The sequence below is a fragment of the Pogoniulus pusillus genome, chromosome 15, assembly GCF_015220805.1.
Source record: "Pogoniulus pusillus isolate bPogPus1 chromosome 15, bPogPus1.pri, whole genome shotgun sequence".
NCBI classification, from domain to species: Eukaryota; Metazoa; Chordata; class Aves; order Piciformes; family Lybiidae; genus Pogoniulus; species Pogoniulus pusillus.
The window spans coordinates 14536227-14558942 of record NC_087278.1 but is presented as its reverse complement, the minus strand read 5'-3'; the positions used below and the strand labels follow the sequence as shown (position 1 = coordinate 14558942).

The 22716-nt window shown below is 42.7% G+C and overlaps 1 protein-coding gene across 4 annotated transcripts in view; it reads left to right on the top strand.

The window, feature by feature from the left end:
- Positions 1 to 22716, top strand: part of TBXAS1 (thromboxane A synthase 1) — a 278058-nt gene that overhangs the window by 141899 nt on the left and 113443 nt on the right. For all 4 annotated transcript variants that reach the window (XM_064155470.1, XM_064155469.1, XM_064155467.1 and 1 more), the window contains one exon: positions 15041 to 15157. In XM_064155470.1, coding sequence (XP_064011540.1) covers positions 15041 to 15157 — 117 coding nt within the window. The remainder of the gene's footprint in view (positions 1 to 15040; positions 15158 to 22716) is intronic.

The following is a 22716-nucleotide window of genomic DNA, read 5'->3' as shown; positions in this document are numbered from 1 at the left end:
GTTCCAAAACCATATATAAAATGATCTTTTTTCCCCCAACCTTTCTCCACATTTTATTCCAGAAAGCCTGGAAAAACAAATTGATTTTGCAGTATTTCCAGTTTCTCTCCACCAGCACCTTTTTTTTATGTATGTTTCTTTGGTCAGCTCTGGTTTTATTTTTCTGATGTTCAATTTAAGGTTTTAGAGGGGACACCCTCTCCCTAATTGGTGTTTCACCATGTCAGATGTTCTCTGGATGCCCTTGCTGCTGAGTGGCACAGCCTTGGATTTTCCCTACTCATTGGTCAAGTGGAGCAGCTCTCACTTTTGATCTTGGTAGCTTTAATATTATAATGGTAGTACACAGTTTTAATTGTGGGAAATGAAGCTGGTCCCAGTGTGAAGAAGTACTCTAGGTAAAAGTTTTAGCAAGGTACTAAACATGTTGCAAAGGGTTATTGTTTTCAATTTTGTGCTAGTTTGAAGCTAGCTAGAATGTTTTGGTGAGAAGAACTAGATTACAGTCTGTGAAAGGGAAACAATGGTGATGTCTACTTCATTCATAGGCTTGCTGGGAGATATAAGAGCAAGAATCCAAATACAGATAAGGGGGTTGCTCTCTGTCTGGGCTCTGGCCTGCATCTCTCTGATTAATCCACTTGCTTCCTAACCCCCCTGGCCAACCCTCCATTCTTCCTTGGGCACAAGGCAATGTCTAGGGTAAGGTAGAGGGGTGGGAGAAGGTGGAAGGGCAGTTAGGAGCCCCTTCTGGGGACTCAGGTTTCTGGGAGGGGAGTTGTGTTTCTGTATTACCTTTTACCTTGTATATTTCTGTATATAACTGTATATACTGTAAATATCTGCTTGTATGTTGTGCTAAGCTGTAAATAATAAGCTTCATTCAATTTCCAGAGGGGCTGAGTCTAGTCTGGGTTATTTTCTAAAGTGTGTGTAGGGGGAGGTGGGTAAGACCCAAAGCATCACAAATGTCAAGATCCCTTTTTTTTTTCAGCACAGATCTTGGATGTGGGAGAAGCAGCTGTGCAGATGTAAAATGAGTTCTTGTGATGTGGGAGCATGTGCTGCACTGGCCAGCACTGATGGTTGAAAAATACAGTCCCTTCCTTTCCCCCTCTCCCACTCACCTGTAAAGCTGAGCTGGAGACTGGTAACTTGCAAAAATGCTAGGTGCATGCAATGAAGTCTGATATACATGCTGAGTATGGCTGAAGCCTGGCAATTTGATGCGTGGTCTCCATCAAGTGAGAAGTCCCAGCAGGCAGGACTGTGGCTACCTCCACTTGATTGCTTTTCTCAGCATGCCTGGCTGTTGTGGGGGTTACTAACCAGTGAAAGGCATCAGGTGTTTCGTTCTCAAAGCTGGCACATGTGCTTTCCTGGCAAACTCCATAACAGAGGATCTAACCCCCAAATACTACTCTGTCCTAGAGTGCAGTTGGTGATCTACCAGCTTGTCTACTTCTGGAATGTTAGCACTGGCCTTCTGGGCAACGCAGGTGGGGAGAATTCAGCATCTGACCCATCCCTCTAATTTCAAGACACAATTACAGTACAATGATACCAAAGCAATGGAGTGTGAAACAGGCCCTCCAAATGTTGTGTCACCTGAAGGAGGCCTGTTTTGCAGAAAGGGGTCAGTGAGCTCTGCAGCACAGGCTCCACTCTGTGGGATTTGAGGTTCTTTTAACATGTTATTTTATTCTAGAACTTCTAAGATGACAAGATACGAAGCTTTATGCTTCATAATCTGCACCGCTTCCTTTGACAAGCTTTCTATGTCTGAGAATAGTTAATTTGTTCTGAATGAGGCACTTGTTGATACTCAGAGGAGCATTTTAGCTGCTCTCCTTGAAGAAATCAAGTAAGAGCAATGTGAGGAGCAGTCTGGTTACAGGTTGTTTGAGAAGTGAGGTTGTTTTGCAAGCTCCAGGGAACTCATGTTAAGTCCTTTAATATTATCTGTATGCAATAAGGCTTTATTATTATTGAAATTTTCTTATGACAAACATTTAATTCTTGATATGCTCAAATTAATTTGTGAAAGTAAAATGAACAAATGCCATTTTGTGTAAGCATGTTTTGACATGCTTTAATAAATTAGGATTATATTTTTTACTTGATTGAAGCCAGACAAATAACCACAAATATGAAATCTTAGAAGATAAAATCTTGAAAATGTGCTGTGAAACTACTTACCAAGTTTTATAACCTAGCTCTTCTTGAGGGACAAATAAACGAGGAATGAAATCAGCCACTACTGTCAGGAAAATGCATTAATGTTTTGGCAGATAGATGCACAAAGTTGGGCTTTTTCTTCCCCAATGTCTGAATATGCATTTAATGTAATTAGAAACAATTATCAAGTAATAGGCAGGGAATTTGAGTTCTTCAGCTAAGCAGCTATTGCAAATGTGATTTGTTGACAGTTGCTGACCTGGAGTTTACTTGCAAAACAACTTTTCAAAGGAAAGCTAACATAAAGAGAGACGCATTTGGCTAGGGAGCTCTCTGTCTCTGACTAACAGCAGATGCTCAGAGAGAGCGCAGAAGAACAGGGCAAGTGCAGCATAGTATTTCCTATGGTATAACCCCCTAACATCTGACTGTCTCTGGATGACTTCCTGAGCTGGAGGTTGCACCCATGGTTTTAATTTTTAATAACCCTTTTCTTCCAGTAGTTTTGATTTAAGCAGCATCTTGAACCCATTTGTATTTTTGAAAACCATGAGGAGTCTTCACAAGCAAACTTTAATTGGCTTTGTTTGATGTTGTTTTCAAATTCTCATTTTGGCATTGGGAGGAAAAAAGGTGGAATACCTTTTCCTTGAGGTGTTTCACACGTACTGGAGATCATTGCTCTGAAGTATTGATTCCAAATGTTCTGTTTCAGATTAGATAAGTTGCTGTTTGAGGTATGCTGCGTGTACCAGGTTGTTGTCATGCAGGAAGTGGGGTATTAGGCAACAATTTTTAGGAGCCATGTGGGAAATTGGAAGGCTGATAGAAACCTGTTGAAGATATTTTTGCTTTGGACAGAGTTTACTACTTATTTCTTTAGTGTGTCTCACTGTTGGAGATTTTAGGCTAAACTGGTGTGTTTATAATTTTATTTCTATATTATAATGTGTGAGTGAAAAAAGTCAAACCAAATCATGAGAGAGTGGTACTTTATATATATATATACTCAACTCTGAAGAAAAGTTTTGCTTACAAGTAAGACTTTTAAATGAAATAATTGGTAAGCCTCTGTTTGCTTCACCAGGATCCCTACTTGTAATCAGAAAGTCCTAAATATTTAACCTTCAGTTGAGGAATTTAATTTGAAAATACAAATTAAAAGCTCTTGCTCAGCCATGCTTAGTGCTTGGAAGTGCCTTGAAGTCCTTGCAAGTGGTGATTTCAGCACGTAGGCTTCTCAGGAAGCTGCAGTTATTTTTCTAAGCACAGTCAGAAGAACTTCATGTCCAACCTAGGAAACCTATGTATATGGCTTTTCAAGGTGAGATGGACCTTGTGGGTACCTTTTGAAACTGTCTTTTTGTTCAAGCTCTGAAGAAAATGTAGAAGCAGAAACATGCTCCTTTGAGTCACAAGAGAAGGTAGTCCTCAGAGACATGGGGGTGGCTGTCCAGACTGCAACAGGAGAGGCTTTCAGGCGTCCAAGGTGCTCATATTGCTCTGCGAAGTGCCTTACCCTCACAACCTCTCTGTGATTCTTGGGGAATATGCACTGGCAGCATTATGTGTAGAAATTACTCTACATTCCACATGGTCCTTGATATTTGAGATAGAGAAGGTAGTGTATCTCTGCAGCCTTAATGGGCAGTGACCTGGATCAGAGATGCCAAGGTTTCAGATACTGCTGCAAAATATTACTTATGTCTCTTCATCTAATGATAGTATTATATAAACAGACCTTTGAGAGGAACTAGGACTGAAGCATTTTTCACAAGGGAAATGAATGATAGGGTAAGATAATGGTTGGACTCAATGATCTTAAAGGTCTTTTCCAGCCAAAACATTTCCAAGATTCTACAATTCTAAGACCAGTCTCAGTTCATTCCTACGTATTGCCTGAAAAGGAAGGAGGGTTTAGGACTACCCCTGCCTGAACATTTTCCTAGGCTGTACTCCTACTGTGATAGTTTTTGTGGTTTGTAATTTTTTTTTAATTTTTCCTTTTCCTTTTCCTTTGAAAAGTGTTGCAGCTTTTTTTCTCTTGTATGAGATTGGTTCTTTCAGTGGTGGTATAAAAAGAAGTTACCACCATGGCTTCTTTCACTTACCAACTGAAAGGAAGGCACTAATCCCTGATCACAGCTGTAGTGGCCTCTCTTTTGAAGTGCATTTTGTTCTGATGTCCATGAGAAGGGAGGTGGTGAGGCCCTAGCGAGGTGTGGGACTCTTCCTCTGTTGTTGTCACAGCAGCTTAGACAACTCTGCTCAGCTTTGGTAAATTGTTTTCTGAGGTCCATAACCGCGTACTCGAGGCATTTGGATTATGACAGGAGTCAGCAGCCTGGAGGACACACAGTGGAAAGCTGGGTATTACTCTTGGTAGTCTCCAAAATCTCCATGACGCTGTATGATCAACTCATGGAATATGATGTTCCTGTGTAGCAAAGATCTAGCCCAATTTCTTATGGCTATTCAGTGCCTGTCATTCCTATATGCACCAATGATTGAAGGCATGGGAATGCATCTGTAGCAAAAATTATGTGGGGCTGCTTTTCTCCAATTTCTTTTTACAATCCATAAAAGGGACCTTCTGGTCCTCAGCCTTTCCTCTAGGAAAAATGTACATAACCAGAGAGATTTTTAGTAGTCTTATAACTTTATCCAACATTAAAAAGTGCAGTTTACGTCAGCTGGAAAGTAGATTCAAACACTGTGTTTGACAACTGCTTCTCAGCTCAGTAGAAACTGCATATTGAGCACAGATTCTCCAGCACAAGCTGAATTAGTTTATAATACCAAGGTGCCTAATTAATTAATTAACAGTAAATATATTTTTTTCCTTGATTTGATTGTTTTGACCCCAAATATACAAACTGATGGAGTGGACTTAGTTTTGACCTTGCTTGCACCAACAAGTTGAGTGATGTGTGACTTACATCAGTCTGGGTCAGGCTGCAGGAGCCCATATGTGTTTATTTTAGCATTTATGAATGGTTATATTTACCTCATTGCAATGACTTGCTTTGGTTTCTATTGACAAAACCATGACTTAAGAGAATGTTTGTGAAGGCAAGAACAGATGTTTCCAGGCTGCTCGCACCAGAACAGAAAAAAGAAGTCAGTGTTTACTTGTAAGCTGGTGCTGGCTGTGCCACTTTTCCAATGAGTAATGGTGAACAGTAGCTGTTAGTCAGTTGCTGAAGATCCTGACCTGACAACAAAAGAATGGACTTGGAAATGCCAGTTTGTGTACTCTGATCTATACAGCAGAGTGGAAGGTAATTGCTATAGCCACTGAAACCAGTTCTACCTTGTTACATTCTTCTGAAGTATCTTAATGACCAAGGGCAACCTAAAAGCTTAATGAAAACCATAATTTAAGAATATTTTGTCCTTTTCCCCCCAAGCACGTTGGTTTCAAATTAAGCTAAAAAACTTTTACTAGATAGTTTTATGAAATTACAAAGCAACATAAGCTTTTTGGAGTTAGTTTGGTGATTTTCTTTTTCCCTCTGCAGCCGTAAGAACAGTTCCTAAATCATTGATAATAAAATCAAACTTGTTTTAAATTGACTTTTATAGAAGGGAAAAAGTGTAATAGACCATCAGGGTTAATGATGATCTGGGAGGGTTTGCGAATATCTCTGCACACAGTTTTAATGACCAAGGAAGGACTGACTTCAGTCACCTGGGAGCAGCAGTGTGGGATGTGCAGCATCTAAAGATCTGGATATGGAGTTTTGGAAAACCTGGTGGAAACAGAGTCAACTTTGACAGAGTCAGCACTGATGTGGAGTGATCACCTCTGGTGTTACATGGATGGGAGGCCCCTTGCAGGTAGAGCAGAGGGGTAGGAGGGACCCAGTGGTCCCCCACATTAGAGCTTGGCACTCAGTAGGCAATGCCAAAATTTTTACCTCCATGAGGGCTGTGATCTTTGTCATGGAGGCAGGGAATTAACATGGCCGAGTCAGGAAATATAAAAACTAAAATTACTTTATTTTCCTGGAACCCCACCCACAAAACTATATACAAAATCAGTTTAGTTTATTAGCTGTCTCAGTTTGCTCAGGAATATCTTACAAAAGGGTATTATAGAATAATTTGGATGTTTAAGAAGTCAGGAGATGGAAAAGGCTAAGCGATAAACACAGCTTTACCCCACTATCAATCAGGCTGAGCAGAAGATTAAGGGAAAAGCTTACTCACAGAGGTGAGGTAGGCATTCGGCAGTGGTCCCTTACTGATTTCTTCTGCAGGAGCAGCCTTCTGACGTTGCAGGCAATATCCAACAATGGAGATCCATGCCACAGAAGTCTGAGATGAGTCACAGAGCTGCCAAACTCGGAAATGTCTTGAGCACTTCTTCCCAAGTGGGATGGTTGCAGGACGATGCTGCCCTCGTGACAGCAGGGGAGAGCCATGCTGTTAGGGTCTCCAGTCCAAGAGGCAGCCAGGAAGTTGGCCACTGATAGGGTCTGAGAGGGGGTGGTCCAGATGCCACCGGTTCTCTTTCTCAAAGGACCCAAGACTTTTCTGCCAGTTTGCACAAAGGGTGCAAAAAGTGAGGAGAGCCATCCAAAAGCAGGGATGGGATAAAAGTCAAGAGCCACACAAAAGGTAGGAGCTGTCCAAAAGCAGGGACGGCCCAGTCACGGCAGGAGCCTGTCCAGCCAGGCACTCTGTTAAGGCAGAAACTCTTTCAAGATGGAAACTATCAAGGTGGGAACCCTTGCTCTATTTGTCCCTTTCCTAAACAAAGTGTCCATTTACCATTTATACTGAGTGTGAAAACACAGCCAGTCACCAGCTCCATTTCAGTGCAGGCTTCTGCACAGGTCAGCCCATGTGCAGAAAAGGATCTTTTGCTGCTCCCCTTCAAGCCTGCAGGGCAGGGTGGGGAGAAACAGGTTTTCATGCCTTTCTTCTCCGACAGAGTGAGAGGGAGAAGAGAGGAATTTGGGGTATCCGGGACAATCTTTGGAAGAGTTGTTCAGTCTTACTCCAATATGATGATCTGTGAAGAAAAAAATACAGACCTTTTGAAGGGGTGTGACTGTAGCAGCTGTGTAAGCAAGAACCTGCCTAATGGGAATGATAATGAACTACAGGGTCAGTGAATGAGTATAAATTAACTCTGCTTTGTTTTTAAAACCACGCCATGCTGTGCTGTCCTGGTTCAACCAGAAAACACTACACAATGTGTCTTTGAACATCACGAATGCAGAGAGAGGTGAGCATGACTTTTCTTTGTATGAAACACCAAGGAAGCTTGGAGGAATACACAGTATCAGTTTAGAAACAGGGAATTTTAAAAACTAATATTTGGAGACATCATCTGCCTTTCCACTTTCATGATCCACTTATTGAAGGCTTTGTAAGATGTATTCCTGGAGATATCTTGGTGGGGGGGTTTGGTTACTGTTTTTAATAGGAAGTGTAATGTTGATCCATAAGCATCATGCTGCTGGCTGGGTGCAATACCATTGTCAGCAGTTCATGGGCTTACTGGTTCCACCTGCTGGTTGAGCTGGTGGTGATGACCTGTCAGTCAAGTGGGGCTGAGCAACTAATCTTACGGAAGGATGTTATGAATAATCCTGTCTGAGGTATGCCTATGTCTTCATGCTGCAAACTTCTCTCTGTTTTTTCATTAAATTTCATTTCATTAGGTTACATTTAAAATGCAGTTTCTTAATCATCAATACATTTTTAGCAAGAGAAGGATAGCAACGCTATTTAAAAATATGATGAGCAAATTATCCCACTGATGTGCAAGTGCAGCTGTCTGCTCATAACTTAGAGAGAGAAAACCTAGTCCCATTCACCCCAACGCTGTTACAGATGCTGTATGGCATGCATGAAAACTGGACAACCGCTTTGCATTGGGAAAATATGCCAACATATTACCCTGAAGAGGGAACTGGGTGAAGACAGGGGAAGCCCAAAGCTAGACTTAATCTGGATACTGGAAAGGATGCATAAGAAGGATACGTGTGCAAGGATGCATGAGAAAGGCTCTCATTAGCATGGGTTGTAGGAGCTGCTATCGATCTGTTGAGGGGGTAGGAGAGCCCTGCAGAGGGACCTAGACAGGCTGGATGGGTGGGGAGAGGCCAATGGGATGAGATTTAACAAGGCCAAGTGCAGGGTTCTGCACTTTGGCCACAACCCCAGGCAGTGCTACAGGCTGGGAACAGAGTGGCTGGAGAGCAGCCAGGCAGAGAGGGACCTGGGGATAATGGTAGATAGTAGCCGAAGATGAGCCGGCAGTGTACCCAGGTGGCCAGGAGAGCCAATGGCATCCTGGCCTGTATCAGGAACAGTGTGGCCAGTAGGACAAGGAAGGTTATTCTTCCTCTGTACTCAGCACTGGTCAGGCCACACCTTGAGTACTGTGTCCAGTTCTGGGCTCCTCAATTCAAGAGAGCTGTTGAGGTGCTGGAAGGTGTCCAGAGAAGGGTGACAAAGCTGATGAGAGGCCTGGAACACAGCCCTACGAGGAGAGGCTGAGGGAGCTGGGATTGTTTAGCCTGGAGAAGAGAAGGCTCAGGGGTGACCTCATTACTGTCTACAACTACCTGGAGGGACATTGTAGCCAGGTGGGGGTTGGTCTCTTCTCCCAAGCAAGCAGCAACAGAACAAGGGGACACAGTCTCAAGTTGTGCCGGGGGAGGTCTAGGCTGGATGTTAGGAGGAAGTTCTTGCCAGAGAGAGTGATTGGCATTGGAATGGGCTGCCCAGGGAGGTGATGGAGTTGCCATCCCTGGAGGTGTTCAGAAAAAGACTGGATGAGGCACTTAGTGCCATGGTCTAGTTGAGTGGCTAGGGCTGGGTGACAAGTTGGACTGGATGATCTTGGAGGTCTCTTCCCACCTGGTTGATTCTATAATAGGGTTGAGAGTAGGGCTAGAGCTCAGGGGAACATGGACATGGGATTCCTGCAAAGCCTGCAGGGCTAGACAGAAGACTTACATGATGGCAGATGGAGTTGACTAATGCCAGAATTGGTGTTGAAGTTGCCATGAGGATTTTGGATTTTGGGTGCTATAGAGTAGTTCATTGTTGAAATCTCACCAGGCTTTCTGTGCTGAGGGTTGGCTTTAACATGAGTAAGTCTTTTTTGATTGGTTTTGTTAACACTAGGCAATGATTAATGCTAAGTCTAAGGTAACAAGGTTTCTGAGATCCTGTTTTAGACAGTTTCATTTCTTGCTGTGTTGTAAAAGTGTGTGGAGTAGATTAGCAGTTGATTCTGTGGGAAATGAATGGTTTATATTGTAGGTTTCTGATCTAGTAGGTTTTAAAAAGTCTTTAGAAGTGCCTTCCATGTTATTTGAAGATACACCTTGTCAGGATATTTTAAGAGTAACTAGTGGTATAAACTTTTTCTGGGTGCACACCTTCACTCCTTTTTTTTTTCTTTTTTTTTTTTTCAAAGGAAGAAGAGAAGGTTTCTGAGGGAACATTATAGTGCTGCTACCCTTCCTTCTGCTCCAGGCAGTCATTGCTGGATGCCTGCAGTTCAGTCTAGCCTGCTAGTGACAAACTCAGGAAAGAAACAAATGACAACCCCAAGCAGTGCTACAGGCTGGGGACAGAGTGGATGGAGAGCAGCCAGAAAGAAAGGGACGTGGGGTTAATGGTAGATAGTAGGCTGAACATGAGCCAGCAGTGTGCCCAGGTAGCCAAGAGAGCCAATGGCATCCTGGCCTGTATCAGGAACAGTGTGGCCAGTAGGACAAGGGAGGTTATTCTGCCCCTGTACTCAACACTGGTCAGGCCACACCTTGAGTGCTGTGTCCAGTTCTTGGCCCCTCAATTCAAGAGAGCTGTTGAGGTGCTGGAATGTGTCCAGAGAAGGGCAACGAAGCTGATGAGAGGCCTGGAACACAAACACTATGAGGAGAGGCTGAGGGAGCTGGGGTGTGTAGCCTGCAGAAGAGGAGACTCAGGGGTGATCTCATTGCTGTCTACAACTATCTGAAGGGAGGCTGTAGCCAGGTGGGGGTTGGTCTCTTCTCCCAGACAACCAGTGGCAGAAGAAGGGGACACAGTCTCAAGTTGTGCCAGGGGAAGTACAGGCTGGATGTTAGGAGGAAGTTCTTCCCAGAGAGAGTGATTGGCATTGGAATGGGCTGCCCAGGGAGGTGGTGGAGTCATCATCCCTGGAGGTGTTCAGGAAAAGCCTGGATGAGGCACTTAGTGCCATGATCTAGTTGACTGGCTAGGGCTGGGTGCTAGGTTGGACTGGATGATCTTGGAGGTCTCATCCAATGTGGTTGATTCTATGATTTATTAATTGGATGAGGCTATAGCTATACTCCAGAATAAAACAGGGGCAGGATATCGCTGCATAAGTAGGTCTTACAGATGTCTGTATTGATATGCCTCTTCACATAGTTTTGTCCTGTACTGATTAGTTGTCTCCAGGCATGGTCAGGGCACAGTTCAGAAGGTGAGCATGCACCATGACCATAAGCAGTTTGGATATGGCCATTCTCTTTGGGAAAATGATTTAGTGTCAGGGACAAGGAGGCGTTCTTTACCGCTTGGCTTCAGAGTCAGAGCAGAGTTGATTGCCTGAATTATTTAGTAATACACAGCAAGCTAAATTAACTGAGAGACAAACAAGCCAATAACTGGGTCTGAAGGGTCAACCTAAGGAACAGCTTAATGGGAAGGAAATTCCTGCATCAGCTGCAAAGATGCTGCTCATCTGGAAACATTATTTTATTTTCAATTTTAAAATCACCGCTGTTGTAAAGGATTTGTTTGGAAGCAAATCCCTCCAATTTTCTTTGTTGTTTTCTGTGCTTGTGGGACTCAGCAGCACTTGCTGCATGCTGCAGCAGATTACCCTGCTGCCAGTAGTTTTCATGCAGCATTACTGTACCACATTCAGAAATGGTTGATTACACAGGAGAAGGACGCCCGGACCTATTGTTGAGTATTTAGATAATGCTAGATGGAATATGTGTCTGATTGCATGTGACTTAAAAGCAACCTCCTTCTCTTCTTAAAAATCAAAATTCCACCTCTGAAAATATTACATCTGCCTCCCATGGTAATTTTTTTAGTGATTTTTATGAGCTCAAGGATTCTCAGATACAGCTAGTACTTTGTCCATTCAGAGAGAGGTGACACTTCATCTTTCACTAAGGATGCTTCAGGCTCATTCTCATACCAAATCCATTTTCATTCCTTCTGTATGAACCTGTAGCATGGGTTATGCAATTAGGAGGAAAGTGTTTGCAGAAACGATAAGGGAAACCTGATAAATGAAATCTGCTCTACACTGTCAAGCCGATGCTATTCCAATAAACACAAAACATGTTTTGTGTACCCAGTTTAAAGAGACAGAGTTAAATATTTTTTGGCCCAAAATTCTTTCTTTCCTTACAGCTTTTATATGTATGTAATGCTAAACACACCTAAAATATGTTAAGGGAGCATTACTGACATTGGGTCCTAAAAAGGCAGTGCTATCGATGGTGTTGTAGTTAGAACATTATAGTTAACAGGTTTGTTAGTCAGTGACTGAGCTCCTCTCTGTGAATGTGCTGTATGCAGTCTTTACACAATTAGGAGTATTTTATAGCGTGAAAGTTTGCTTTTAGGAAGATGTTTTACTTACAAGGCAAATGCAGTCAGATTTGTCACACCTTTTGTTATCTGAGTGGAGCCTAGTCTCCCAGAGAAAATTTATCTTACAGAGTGCACAGGTGGGCAGTCTTCAGTTTAGGGGTGGATGCAAAACACCTTTCTAAGTTCTGTCCTGTAGTTTTTTTCCTTCTTTGTTTTTCCATTTTTCTTTTCCCCTGTACATTATTCAAACCTTGTTTGGAAGACAACATTGATAATTTCCTTGTGGGAATGGTTGTCCGGCTCTTTCACTGTATTTTCTGAGTGTGTCAGAAGTGTTAATGTAGTATTAGCAGTTCTGAGGAGGTGATGTGAGATCTCCACTTTATAAATCAGAAGTGAAGGCTGGTGGTTGAAGCACAGGTCTGACAGCGTTTGCTGATTTGGGAGCCCCATTCAGTGACCTGATTTCATAGACTGATGCATTTTGTGTAATCAAGGCATATTCCCTGTTGCTGATTTTAGTGGCATTAGTGAATGCTCAGGAGCTCTGCAATCTGGGCCTCAGGGCTTGAAACTGAAGACCAAAGATATAAGGATTACTTACTTGGTGGCCAGCTGAGTCAAGATTTAGGTTGATAGGCTTCCCTAGCAACACATAAGAACTGTGAAGCAGAGGCTAGCATCAAGTACTTTCTCCAAGGATGGCTCTCATTTACAGTTATCTGGAGCCTCTTTCTTCTGATTCTGCTATGCCTTTGAATATCTATAACAAATAAGGCTGCACTACAGTGATTGTGTTTCTGGCTGCACTTCTGATCCTCAGAACAGAGACCTACTGGTAAGTTAAAAACCAGATAATTTGTTGCAAAGAAAATAGGATAGTCTATGTATATATTGAAAGTATTTTTATCCTACAATAGTCATTTGATGAAAGTATCTGAGTTAGTCTCTTCATTCTGCTGAATATCCTGCTGTTTACACTTCTGCCTGAAAACAACTTATCTTTGCTTAGACTGGTCTGTGGCATCAACTAGGTGACATTAGTTTACTACATTGGATGGTGCTGCTGAGAATCTGAAACTATCTCATTAGCCTGTTTGCAATATAAAATAGTTCTTCATTTTACAAGCTTATACAGTGTAGCAAGATTCTGGCAAGTGTAAAGCAAAAAAGGTGTTAAGGAGAGCTGGCAGCTCCTTGAAGAGAAGATATTAAGTGCAAACTCTTCCAATAAGGAGGGAAGTTAAGGAAGTGCAGTAGAAGACCAGTAGCTAAACTCTCAGCTCTTCATGGCTCCTAAAAAGAAGTATTTTTTTTCTATAGTGGGAAGTAGGTCAGATTTCCAAGAACAAAGATTAAACCAAATAAACAGTAAAATCAGGAGTTTTGAGGCACAAAATGAGATGAAAGTATCCAGGTGTGTAACAAGTCATAAGAAATACTTTTGCATGCACATTAGTAATGAAAGAAAGACTTAAAGAAGACATTAGGGGGTGAAAGGGATCAAGAGGTGGCATTGGGAAGGCCAAAGAACCTTTGGTTTGTTCGGGTCTTTCCCAGTAAAGCAGATACTGCTGCTACTGTTAACATGGGGAACTGTACTACCACTGCTACATTGGGCAGGTAGGCAGGGACCTGGGTGCCAGAAGATCTCACATGTCCAAGTGAATGTTTTTGTGCATCCTGATACCTATAGTCATGTACATCTCCCACCTTCAAGTAGCAATTTTAGGAGAGTTTGTCTGGAGGACATTACTGTACTATATCTGAAATAATGATTGAAGATGACTTGAAGCAGTCCACTGTCAGAAGGGAAGCATGAGCTAGGAGAATCCCAGAGGTGGCTTCTGTACAAGTGCTATTCTGTACTTTGTTAATGGGTTAGACAATGGCACTGAGCATGATGATGATTTATATAGAGGGTGTTAAGTTGCAAGAAAGGGCTACAATTCAAAGTAGTCTTGATCCCTTGGAGAAGTAATCACAAAAAGTAATGGTCACAGTTCAACAAGGACATGTTCTATATATGACTATTAGGAGTAACCAACTTAAATGATAAAGGCTGAGGAATAACTTCTTAGGGAGCAATTATTTAGAAAAAAGTCTGAGAGTTATACTGAACTGCAAGACAATAGGTGAGTCAACATTATCATGCTGTGGTATGTAGTATTCCAAGGTGAACAGATAGGAATATAGCCTGCAGAATGTATGGAGGAAAGTTCTTCCTTGTCTGCAGTACCATGTCCAGTCACAGGGACTATACCTTGAGAAAGATTTAAATCAATATACTCTGCAGAGAGGCAGCATCTAGACTGAACAAACAGTCCCAATAACATGACTGATATGTATGCATTGAACAAATTACTGAGATTTGGGCTGGCAGCACTATGATTAGTGATTATTAATGCCTTACCATGGTAAGGGTAGTCCAGCACTGAAACTGGTTGTGCTCTAAATGTTCTTGAAGGTCTGTATCCTCTGGCAATAATAAAAGTTGTAATAGATTCTGCTATGGGACTCCACATCTCCTGATACCTCTTTCAGGTGTAGTTACATTGTTTTCTTACACAATTCCTCTTTAGTCCTATTACTTTTTGGTAAATATTATTATTCCCTGGATATGGATTTCATAGTTAGTGAGAGGAATTATAATGTAGCAAACCCCTAGCTGTCTTCTTGGTGTAGAACTTCATGGGATAGTGCTTTAAGCTGCTATGTTTGACCAACTCCTGAAGCTGTAAGAGTCTCACTCTTAGTAAGAGTGCTCCTTATAGACAAAACAAGAGCTGGGACTTGCTTTCTAATCAGCATATTTTCTGAATACTTTTAAAATGCATATAACAGTCTAACATACCAGCTGTCGCCATAAATTTTGTCCCACACCGACATCCACATGCGGTGCGTTGGCACTCATGTCACAAGGAGAGGGAGTGTTGACAGGTTCCTTTACTAGTCACCTTAGAAAGGGAGGAAAGAAGATAGGGTTCAGCAGAGGAGAACTGGCAATCACAGGAGAGCACCAGGAACGCGGAACCAAAACAGCTGAGCAAGGAGCTATTGGACCGGCCAAGGGCTTTTATATGCCCAAGAGGAAACACATGGTAAAATAGATGTTTTTCCAGCCTCATCCATGTTTGGGACTGATTCAAACCTCTCTTGCCAAGGGATACCACTGCAATGCCTTTCATGACCAATCTTGCCAAGTTCCAGAGTCTCAAGTAGCTTTAGTTACGTTTGTGTTAAAACTGAATCATGTTCTCTTTTGACTTAGAAGCCGAACTTGGTTTCCAAGCCAATGCTTGACAGCATCCTTTGTCTTCGTGATGACAGATGGAAGTATGTCCGGAGCATCCTGACCCCAGCCTTCAGTGACATCAAGCTGAAAGAGGTAAGATGTAGGCAAGTGCTGCTCTCATAATTTAGAAGATTTATTTGTTTTCTATATATAGAAGGGCACTTTATACAGTTCCTTATTAAGGATAGGTAAAACTTTCCACTTTGTGCCAGTTTATTTAGACCTGTGAAGAGTATGTGCAGTAGAGTTTCTATATGGTGTGGTCTGGGTCATAAACTGGTGGAAATTGGAGTAGCTCACCTGAGTATATGATCCTCTGTTTCTCTCTATAATCTAGTTTGTCCATAAAAGTGTAACAAACTCAAAAAGGACCATTACACCTTCCTTCCCCCCACCCCTGTTAGGAGTAAGCTAAAGTATGGGAAAGGTTATTGCTCCCACTTGGAACATAGCTTTTCATGATTTGCAGAGTCAGCAGCTCTCACGTTATCACGGGAACCGCTGTCAGTCTATTTTCATTTCTCCATCTCCTTCCCCCACTCTTCCTTTTATTCTTTAATCCTTTCATATAATAAAATAAGTCACTGGAACAGAATGTCATTGCCAGATAAATACCTCTGACTGAAAATAATGTCTCCGTGCTGACCTGCTGCTAATTTCCTATAAATGTCTCACCATTTACTTAGCCATGGGAACCCATTACCCGGTAACGAAGTCCTATTCCAGTGACACGGTATCTCTTAATTAAATGCAGATAAATGATTGACTGGTTGAAGTCGCCTTTCAAGAGTGAAAAAAACCCCAGCCCTCAACAGAAAAACCACCTCTTTATGTATTTTCTTCTGCAAGGGAGCCGTGCCTCACACCGGTGCCCAGTCCTGGGCTGTAAAATTTTCCACTGGGCAGACGCTTGCGTTGTTTTGACATGCCGCTGTCGAAATCCACAGTAACATCTAAATGTGTCTGGCTCTTCCAGCTCTATAGACAGTGGTCGCTTAGCAACGCCGGCTGTCACCTCCTTATTATGGGAAATTCTAATTGGCCGCCAGCCTGGTGGAGATGCTGATTAATCACGACTGACAATGCCATTGGTTATGTGCCTCGACATTTGCTCTGTCACCGACTCCATCGTGAAATTTTAGCGAGGCAGGATGTTTAACTATGCAAGTGATTAGTTGCTCGTGGAGCGGTGGGCAGAGTTCTGCATTTTCCTAGCGGAAATGAATCTGCCTTACCGCAGGTGATCGGCTCTTTGCTGGCGGACTAACAAAAGATAAAGCCGTGATCCCCTCAATTTATGGAGAGCAACCTCTGCTGGCATCAGCCAGGCAGACTTGACTGAGGAAAGCAGTGAGTGGTGGGCAGGCAGGGGCCCTTGACATTGTGTCTTGTGGCTTTGCAGGGTCTGACTGATTAAACCAAGGTAGGAGATGAATTCGTGGCACTAACTTTGCACTGCTTGGTGGTGAAGCTGCCACACAGAAGTAGTTGTAGGAGGTAAAATGGAGGGCTGCCTAGTGCCCGGTAGCCATCTCCTGTGCAGAAACTGAGGTCTTTATTTTTAACCTGTTAATCAACATTCCCTGTGCTGCCTCATCTAAATTCTGTGGAAGGGGTGCAATTGTGCTTGGGCTCGGGGGTCACTTTCTCCCCTCTGCAGAAGGTGGGAAAAGGAGTAAGGAAGATCTCTCTGAAAGGCCCTATTTTATTCCTCTATATCCCCACTGAAAGACCATTCTTCCCAAGACAGAGAGGTGCTTGCAGTTAAATCCATGTGAGATGAAGAACCTATTTTGAATGGATTCACTCTTTAGCCTTCCATTTAGTTTTCTGCCCAAATACGTGAACAGTCCTGGGTTTTGAAGTTAATGCAACTAAGTCCTCATCCATGTACTTCTCTTGCTGTTGCTTAATTTAGAAGCCATGCCAAACTTCTCAAAGGAAATCAATGCTCATTAATTATGATCTCACTTTTCAATTCTCCCATATTTAGTACTCTCTCAGAGTATCTGCAACAGCATGGCAATAAAAATGTTCTAGTATTAACTGTGCTACAGAACATTCAGAATTATGTAGAAGGCATCCGGTTCATAACGAACTCTTCTTCTCTACCTCAAAGACGTTACAGACAAGCTAGTTTTGGTATTAATTTGTCTCAGAAGAACCTGAATATGCAGTTTTATGCATCTTTATAAATACTGCTAGATATACTCCTCATTTCTTCTCCTAAGGCATCGATACCTTCACCTTCTGAGCTCTGACAAAACTCCTCACCAAAGTATTCCTCTCTGCTCAGTCTGCATGTCTGCCTTGCCTTCATTCCCCTGTGCAAACTCCCCAGTGATCCTGCAAACCTCCTGAGTGGCTTTAGAGAGTGGTTCCCCTGAAATGGTCATGGCATTTACTCATAGATTGAGGAGGTGGAGACAAAACTACTGAAGGTGCCAGAAAGTCTTTAAAACTGCAGGGAAAAACAACTCTCTGCATACATGAAGCAATCCATACACTCAACTGCCCTGTAACTCCTGGTTTCAGTTAATTGCATGTAACTTTTCAAACTTCAAATTTTTTGGAACCAACTTTTCCTCATTTGTTGACTGACTTGGAGATGTTTGCCAAACTGGGGAAATTCCTCAAGCTTAATGAACTTCTCAGTAGCACTAGCCTGCTTCCATGGAGAGACAAGGCCAAAGTACACCTCCATTCCCAGCCAAACAGCCCCCTCCATAGGGCATTATGGGTCGAACCTTAGTAGCATCCATTAGCTCTGTCTTGAATTTTGTCCTCCAGCTGACAGGCAAAGGAGTGAATGATCTGCATCTTGTTCTTGCTAGTGCTGAAGCTGTCTTTTAGCCTACTAGTAGATTCTTGTATTATGAAATGGAGATATCAGGAACATGCACTCAGCTCCCTGGCCGTCTGTACATCTTTTATCTGAAGTGATTTCTATGGGGAGCAATGGAGTTGTTAACATTTATTGTGCTGTCACAGCCTAATAGATGCTAGTTCACTCAGAACATCCAGACAGACAAGTCCATGTTCAGTGTGGTACCTTCTCTGCCTGTGTCTCCATCTCCTCAATTTCTTTTCAGATGCCATGCACCCTTTCAGCATTGCCTTTATGGATTGCAATACATTGTATGTTCTCCCTTTTTATTTTTCCCTTTCTAAAGAGTATGCAAAGATTAATAAAGCAGCCCAGTCCATTTGAAGGAAGATTTGGGTCCAGATAATATTACATTCAAGTACTGTAGTGGTTAGCATAGCATAAATCAATAGGCTTCTAAGCTTGATCCTGCAGTAAGATTTGGTAGCATTCTGCATCAGATACTACTGGAATTGGTACCAGGTCTGATAATAAACTCTTTCCAGTGAGACCATTGAATGGACCTGATAGTGCCATTTTTCTGGGAGCACAGTGAAGAAGAAAGGAGGTATAGATGGCAGGAGACCCAAAAAGTTTAATTTCCAACTTTATTGTTGACTGCCTGTGGGTGGTCTGGCAGAAGCTGCTTGGATTCTCTGGGCATGAAATGATTTTTATCTGTTAAACCAAGAGCAGCGGTTTTAAACCGGAGCAGAGTAGGTGTAAGTTGGGCATGAGGAGGAATTTCTTTTTAATGAGAATGGTGAAATACTGGGGTTGAATCCCCATCCCAGGAGACATTCAAGATCAGGCTTGATCTTGAACAGCAGCCTGTTACAGCTGGAGATGTCCATGATTACTGCAGGGGAGCTGGACAAGATGAGCTTTAAGGGTGCCTCCAACCCAATGCAATCTCTGAATCTTTGAATATCCACCACTGAAAGTTGATCCAAGATGTAATTTGTAAAGAATTGATGAAGTAAAATACTTGGAGGCCTTTAAGTAAAAGATGCATTTCCCAGCATTCCTCTCATGCTCTGCTCAGCTGTTATGTATTCAAACAAGCCAATATGTTAGTGATCTTGCTGTACCAGTCTTGATTCCCTATTTAGTATTTCTTATTTTGTCCCTCTTCTTTTTGCTGTGGTGCCTGTGATGATCCTGCTGTTCTGGACCCCTTGTCAGACTTGATAAATAGCTTTGCTCTCTTTTACAGCCAACACCAGCAGAAAACCTATTGATTTTTATTTATTCTGATGGTGTTGCAGTAGTCTTGTCATCTCCGATCAGTATGCCAGGAACCCTCTCCTACATTAACAAACCATTAAAACAAAACAGGACACAAAAAAAGAAGTGAGTGCAGCATAATGTAGCACTGTCCTAAATAACCTGCAGTGTGGAGTTTATGTTGAGGCATTGTCTTCCAGAGGGAGACACAAAACAGCGCCTGTGATAACATGGCAGAACAGTGAAAGAAAACCCTCTAGAGTCACTCTCAGGGATGCAGATCATCCAGGTCCCACTAGGGCATAAGATCTGACAATCCAAACATTGAGATTTCCTTGATTTGCTTTTACTCCACCTGTGCACATTGCTCAGAATATTCTGAAAGGATGTTTCCAAATTGCTGTTGTTACTTAGCAAAGCAAATGTGCTTACCTGAGGCAAGGCAGATCGCCAGCCTAAAAGCTGATGTGTGAAATGTGCATATTCTTCAGCCACAAGTCTGTGTGTAGTTTTGTTGCTTGCTTTGGTAAGTTGTGCCCATGAATAGCAGGGCCTCCCACTGTGAGGTGACAGAAACAAATCCTCTCACAAACATCTTCCTGAATTCTCTCTTCTTTTCCTCATTTTAGTCAGGAACTTGAAATCTGGTACAGAAGCAACTCTTATGTCATGGACATATTCTTTTTTCTTCTTCCTTTATATTTGATCACGACTGTGGGGCAAGAGGCTCCATATGACTTTTTGCATGCTGTATGTGAACAGTAAAGCCTCTAGTGGGTCTATCTACAGTGAATATGATTCAGCCTTCTACTTCCTAGTTCTGGTGCTAATAGTAAGGGGAATAAAAATAGTGAATAGTGAGGACCACATCAAACCAGAGGAATGTGATTCTGATGCCTTTCAACAGTGTAAACATTCCCATGCACTGTGCATATGCAGAATCAGAAACTAATTGTTATGTGCCAAATGGCATATTGGCAGGATTTATACAGCAAAGCCCCTGGCATCATGAAAGCCCTAACCCCAAATGCTCTTCTTTGGCAGAAAGAAAGGAATTTGGACTCTGGGCTACTCTTGCTATTAGATAACTGGCAAATCAAATATTTACAGGGACCATATTGTTTAGATTTTTCTTCATCCTGTTACTCTCAGCCAATCTGAACACAGAGCAGCTGGGGTTTGTTTACGCACCAAGAACTGAATCTCAGGCAGGTTATGCAGCTTTTCTGTTCTGACTGGCAAATGATAATGTATAGGAAGTTAGTGATCAGCAGTGCAGATCAACATGTCTGTTTCTGTGCTGGTTTTCAGAGTTTGGTGTAATTAATCTCCCCCAACAGTACTTTATTTCTCTTGACAACTGAATAAAGAGTTTAAAATGTTAAGGGACTTGAGAATTTTTTAGTCTGTGGCCTTTGTAGTTAGCAATCTTGGACTAATTTATGTCCCTCAGGGGAATAAAAAACCAAACAGAGGATTTCTGAGTATATATCCCCCATAGCTTTCATATGCAAATAATTGTCTCATTGATATGACTCTGTCCTATCATGATAACAATAAATCAACTCCATGTGCCCCCCTCCTCCTTTTCCTTGGTGAGATTTGCTAATAAAAATATCTTATGGGTAGAGAAGAATTGCAGCAGTATTGTGAAATGTTGGTGGAATATGGAAAGTGAAGAGGTGCTGTGAGATGCCCTGGCCAGGCATTTTGTGCCCCTGCCATCTCTGCCAACTGTTGGAAAGGAAGAGCTGCCAGTTTGGTGGTTGCAGGTCTGGTGATGTGAATAAAAGAGAAAATACAGCAGTAAAAAGTAAATCTGTTTAGGAAACATCATACCTGTTGAAACATGGATTTTCATTTTGTTCTCCTTCACCATTTCAGTTTACTGGAGAGGCTGGACCCAGAGATTATGAAGTATTTCACCCTGGTTCAATCTGTTGAACAGAAATGTGTTCATTTTGTTGAACCATTTAAGAATCACCTTGCTACAGGGGGGCCTTTTTTTAGAAAGCCAAAAGCTGTCCATCAAGACCTGGACAGACTGGAGAGCTGGGCACAGAGGAACCAAATGAGGTTCAAGACAAGTGCAGAGCCACGCACCTGGGGAGGAATAACAAACTGCACCAGTACAGGCTGGGAGGTGATCTGCTGGAAAGCAGTCCTGTGGAGAGGGACCTGTGGGTCTTGGTGGATGGCAAGTTAACCATGGCCCAAGAAGGCCAATGGGATCCTGGGGTGTATTAGGAGGAGTGTGTCCAGCAGATCAAGGGAGGTTCTCCTCCCCCTCTACTCTGCCCTGGTGAGACCTCATCTTGAATACTGCATTCAATTTGGGCTCCTCAGTTTAAGAAAGACAGGAGTCTGCTGGAGAGGGTCCAGCAGAGGGCTGCAAGGATGATTAGGGGACTGGAGGGCATGGCTTATGAGGAGAGGCTGAGTGACCTGGGGCTTTTTAGTCTGGAGAAGAGAAAACTTAGGGGGGATTTGATAAATGTTTATAAGTATCTGAGGGCTGGTCAGGATAGGGAGGGACAGGCTCTGCTCACTTGCTACCTGTGATAGGACAAGGAGCAATGGATGTAAGCTGCAGCACAAGAGGTTCCACCTCAATACAAGGGGGAACTTCTTTACTGTAAGGGTCACAAAGCACTGGAACAGGCTCCCCAGAAAGGTTGTGCGGTCTCCTTCTCTGGAGCCTTTCAAGGCCTGTCTGGATGCATTTCTCTGTGACCTGAGCTAGATTGTGTGGTCCTGCTCTGGCAGGGGAGTTGGACTTGATGATCTCCTTGGGTCCCTTCCAACCCCTAACATCCTGTAATCCTGAGAAAAAGGGGAAGAAAACTGTCACATTATGTGGTGTGCACCTCCCAGATACACACCATACAGTCTACTTTTGCCAGATACTAATCTCCCTTTAGAATTGTCTTGTGAAGCTGTGGCAAAGCCCAAATCAATCCAGTTTTATACTGAAATAGCAACAATCAACTCCTTCCTATATAGGCACGGGACCTTGAGAGTAGCTAGACACATTCTTGACTCAGACTTCTGCCTGTGGAAAACGTGTTGGATGCTCCTGCATTGCCCTTTTGACTGCGTACTGTCTTGCCCATGTGTTAAGATGGCAGTGTGCCTGTGCACAAAGTGTTATGCCAGTTTCACAGAGGTAGAAGTGCCAAGCAAAATGGACTTGGCTGGGCAAGCTGCATAGCTCTTTGAGTGTGCTGAGAGGCTGCAGTAAGTCTTTTTTGGTAACCAGTATGTCAGAGGAGTAGGACAAGTCTGTTCTCATGTTTGTTGACATCCGTATGCTGAAGAAGGTTGTTCAGGAAGGAAGGGCAAGTTTCTGTGCATATGTCAGCTGATGCTTGGCATGATTGTAGGCTGCAAGGATCTCTCAGCAGATAATATGGAGAAAGAGTCATAGTTGATAATGCCTTTAGGGATTGCTGCTGCACCCATCCTCAGCCCCCCAGGAGGTGTCATCAAGGCAAGTGTTTCAAGGTTTTTGTATGTAAGAAGTTGAAAAGGAAGACAGAGAGAGAGACTTTGGTGAGAC